At 52.4% G+C, this 3,931-nt stretch overlaps 1 protein-coding gene across 1 annotated transcript; it reads left to right on the top strand.

Moving 5' to 3' along the window:
- The first annotated feature begins 318 nt into the window (after positions 1-318).
- On the top strand, positions 319-1,593 carry C1H11orf96 (chromosome 1 C11orf96 homolog). Its single transcript, XM_058850008.1, has one exon. The coding sequence runs from the start codon at positions 850-852 to the stop codon at positions 1,210-1,212; it is 363 nt and encodes a 120-aa protein (XP_058705991.1). The 5' UTR covers positions 319-849; the 3' UTR covers positions 1,213-1,593.
- The last annotated feature ends 2,338 nt before the right edge of the window (positions 1,594-3,931 follow it).

Consider the following 3,931-nt stretch of genomic DNA (forward strand, 5'->3'; position numbering starts at 1 on the left):
ATGGGTTTGTTACTCTGACGGGTGGCGATCAGCTGAAAGCTGATGTGACGGGTCTGTCGGTACTCTTTCATAGCCACAGAAATCAGGGTATTGATAGAAAAAGCAGCGCGGTGAGACGCAGAAAGCTGAAGTACCGCTGTGGCAGCCCAGGATCCGTCGTGTGCCGCGGGGCAGGAGAGGGATGCCCTGGAGGTTAAGGGGAGAGGAGGCGGGAGGGGGCGATGGGGCCCGAGCGCGATGGCTCCCGAGCCCCGGGCTCTACCCGAGCCCCGCTGCGAGGGGACGCGGCGGGCGGGGGCGGCGGTGCGGGGGGACACGTCATGCGGAAAGGAGAGCCCGGCCGGAGCGAGTGGGCTCCGCTGCGGCCCCAGCGCGCTGCCGTCTGAGCATGCTCCCGCGGGGCTCCGCCGGATATATAACGGGGCCGGGGTGCCGGCGGCAGCGGCTCTGCTGAGGCAGCGGAGGAGCACCGCTCCACGCCGCGCTCCACTCCCCGCCGAACTGCGCCTCTCCGCTCCGCTCCCCGCCGAACTGCACCTCTCCGCTCCGCTCCCCGCCGAACTGCGCCTCTCCTCTCCACTCCCCGCCGAACTGCGCCTCTCCGCTCCGCACGGTACCGCAGCGCGCCTCTCCACACCGCTCCCCGCCGAACTGCGCCTCTCCGCTCCTCTCCGCTCCGAGCGTCTCTCCGGACAGCGGCGCTCCGCGCTGCCCCTCGCCGTGCCGCACCGCCCCGCGGGGCCCGTCCCTCCGCCGCCCGCCGGAGCCGCGGCGCCCGGCACGGCCGAGGCAGCGAGCCCCGCTCCGCCGGCCCCGGCCCCCGCGGCGGGCTCTCCCGCGGGCGGCAGGATGGCCGCGAAGCCGGCCGAGCTGATGGGCATCTGCTCCAGCTACCAGGCGGTGATGCCGCACTTCGTCTGCGTGGCCGAGGAGTTCCCGCCGCCCGCCCGCCCCGCCAAGACCCCCAAGGGCAAGCTGCGGCGGCCGCGGCAGTCGCGCTTCAAGACGCAGCCGGTGACTTTCGACGAGATCCAGGAGGTGGAGGAGGAGGGGGTGTCCCCTATGGAGGAAGAGAAAGCCAAGAAATCTTTCCTGCAGTCGCTGGAGTGCCTGCGGCGGAGCACCCAGAACCTCTGTCTGCAGCGGGACCGCCTGGGCAGCTGCCGCCTCCGCAACAGCCTCGACTCCAGCGACTCGGACTCGGCCCTCTGAGGGCGGCGGGGCTCGGCGGGACCCGGCCCGGCACGGACTGAGCTGCGGGGAGCCGCGCCGCCGCCGGCACAGGAGAGCCCGGAAGGGCAGCCGGGTCGGGATGTTTTCTGAGAAAGCGCTTGTACCTTCGTTTCTATTTGATTGTATGAAACTCACCATTTAAAAGACATATAAAAAAAAAAAAAAAAAAAAAATCTTTTCTATTCGTTAGAAGAAATGAGCTGTTTTAGATGCATTGAGCTGCTGGACTTTATATTTATTTTTGCATTTAAAATGTTGACTGCATTAATTTAATATGTTTCTACCTGAATGTCTGTTATTATTTCCATAAAAAAGTAATAAATCTGATATATTTGCACAGTACTTACTGGGCTGTCCTTATTTCAGGGATCCAGTTGTCCTTGTTCAGCTTTGAGGGGTAAAAGGGTTTAAAAGCTGCCGGTAGCAAGTGCAGAGCCAACAATGTTTTCCTCAGGGATGCTGCTCAGAGAGGTTTTGTAGGCTGTAGTGTCAAGTATAAACTAATGAGACAAAAGTCGAGTTAGACTCATTTTAAACTGCTCTATTTACTTTGAGATCTCTGTGTTAACCTGAATTGAGGTTTAAAGAGCATTTATCACTGGTGCCCAAGAACCTTATTGCAACTGGACAAGCCTCTTGCATTCACAAAAATGCATATGTAGATTCTGTTTTCATTCAAGTTGGTTTTGTCTCTTCTTCCCTTCCCCTTCTGCCCCATAAATTATTTAGTGCTGCAGACAGTTTTGGTGATTGATTAGAATGCAGTTTTATTTACTACAGCAATTGATACTATGTGGACATGCTTTTCTGGGAGTTTAAAATAAGGGGATTTTGATAATGGTAAATTTGTAGGAGTGAGGCTTCTGTTGGGCTGCTGCATGTGTGTGTTTGCAGGTGCATGTAAGATTTTCTGTGTTTGTGGGGTATATGCTGAACTGCAGCTGAAGCTCTCTGCAGAATGGAAACCAAATTCCTGGACTGAGAATATTCCACCTGTATTTTCTGCATTTTCTTGAAACATTTATGTGCTAATATAGTGTAATCTTGTGGTAGCACCTTCCTTCAAGGCAAGCCTCTGGCAATCAGTAGGTATTAGCTGATACTGAGCTGTAGCTAATATTTCTCTGGGATGATTTTCAGGGGACTTAGGGCATTTCTAACATCATGGTTTGAGGTGCAATCATACTGATCAGTATGGAGAGGTAAGGGCTGGGGCAGAGGAAGAAGACAGACATGGTGCTGGTGAACAGGGTGTTGTGATAGGATTGAGAACCACAGGCTTCTACCCTCTGGGCACAAGTACCGGAGAAGACCCATGCAACTGGCTCCTGACTACAGCAAAAGTGAAGCTTGTCTCTTTCTAGCTTAAAGCTGAGGAAAATCCGGGGGGCATGGGGTGTGACTTGTTTTTGGACAGGTCCTTCACAACTCCCTTGCAGCACCAGCACCTCCCGCTGGCCTCTGGCACCAGGGGAGGGTTGTGCAAGCAATTCAGCAGGTAAGAAAACAGGTCTGGACCCTGACCCAACCTCCTCATACAAAAAAGCATTTAAATGACCCCCACATGTCTCCCTGCATGGAGTCTGTGAAACAGCTTTTTTTCCTTTGCGGTTACACCCTCATGGCTGCTTTCTCTGCATGATACACACTATATTAGTGCATAGATGTTACGACTTCCAGAAAAACTTTCAGTCAGGCAGGCAAACTGGAATCTGTAAGGTATAATCAGTTACCAGCAGCTGGGCTAATTTTCCTCAACAAATTCTTAACAGTGCTTCAATTCTGGGAGTTCTGGGTTTGGGAAAGGGTTTGCAGATATTGCATCTTTCCCAAACATCATGTGGAACTCTGTAGCCATGTGCCTCTGTTTCATAATGCACACAGCTAATAAGCTCCATAAGATTTCCAGAGATGATATAGCATCCTTCCCATGCTGCAAGTTTTAGGCTACTTTTCAGTTTCCCTTTGCTTTCAGGTCTGGTACAAATCTCTGTGATACACGAAGTGTGGGGTAGCTTCAAGAGGCTGTGAGCACATGATCCTTGTCCCCACTCCTAATTTTTCTTTAGCATCTGGGGTTGCTAGCAGGCCCTTTACCATGGCTATTGCCACCCCTCCTTCAGCGTGCAGCTGTGCTGCTGCCACCAGGCAGGAGGCACAGGAGGCTGTGCTGCACCAGCCAGCAGTGGAGCATTGGATGCTCACTTCCTGGAAGGGTGAGAATAGACATGATCTCTTTTCTGTTCCAAGAGACAATGTAGATGTTAACACATCTACAAAGAGTATTTGAAAATCTGCTGTAACGTGTTTGAGGAAAACGTCATATTCCAGTGGTTAGGCTGAATAAATGAGTTTCTCTTCAACTGTGCTTTGTTGACATTTTTCTGTTCCATTTCAGAGTGAATAACATGGGAGATACCAATGCTAAAGATAGGCTAGTGTTTATCTTCCAAAGAGTTGCAATCAAGGCAAAAGGGTGAAAAGCCAGGGTGATTCAGCTATGTCCTGGAGAAGCCTTCCTGAATGCAGCTGGAAAAATAAACCTCCCTCCCAGTCTTCCTGTGCTGCTAATTTTGAAGGTCTCTAGTGCAGTACTTTTCAGCGTCATGACTATCATGTCTATCTGTCCTGTAAGGATTGCAGGAAGCCTTGTTAAATTCACTTTAGTGAGGGTAATGACTGTATCAAAGGGGTTTGA

The sequence above is a fragment of the Poecile atricapillus genome, chromosome 1, assembly GCF_030490865.1.
Source record: "Poecile atricapillus isolate bPoeAtr1 chromosome 1, bPoeAtr1.hap1, whole genome shotgun sequence".
NCBI lineage: Eukaryota > Metazoa > Chordata > Aves > Passeriformes > Paridae > Poecile > Poecile atricapillus.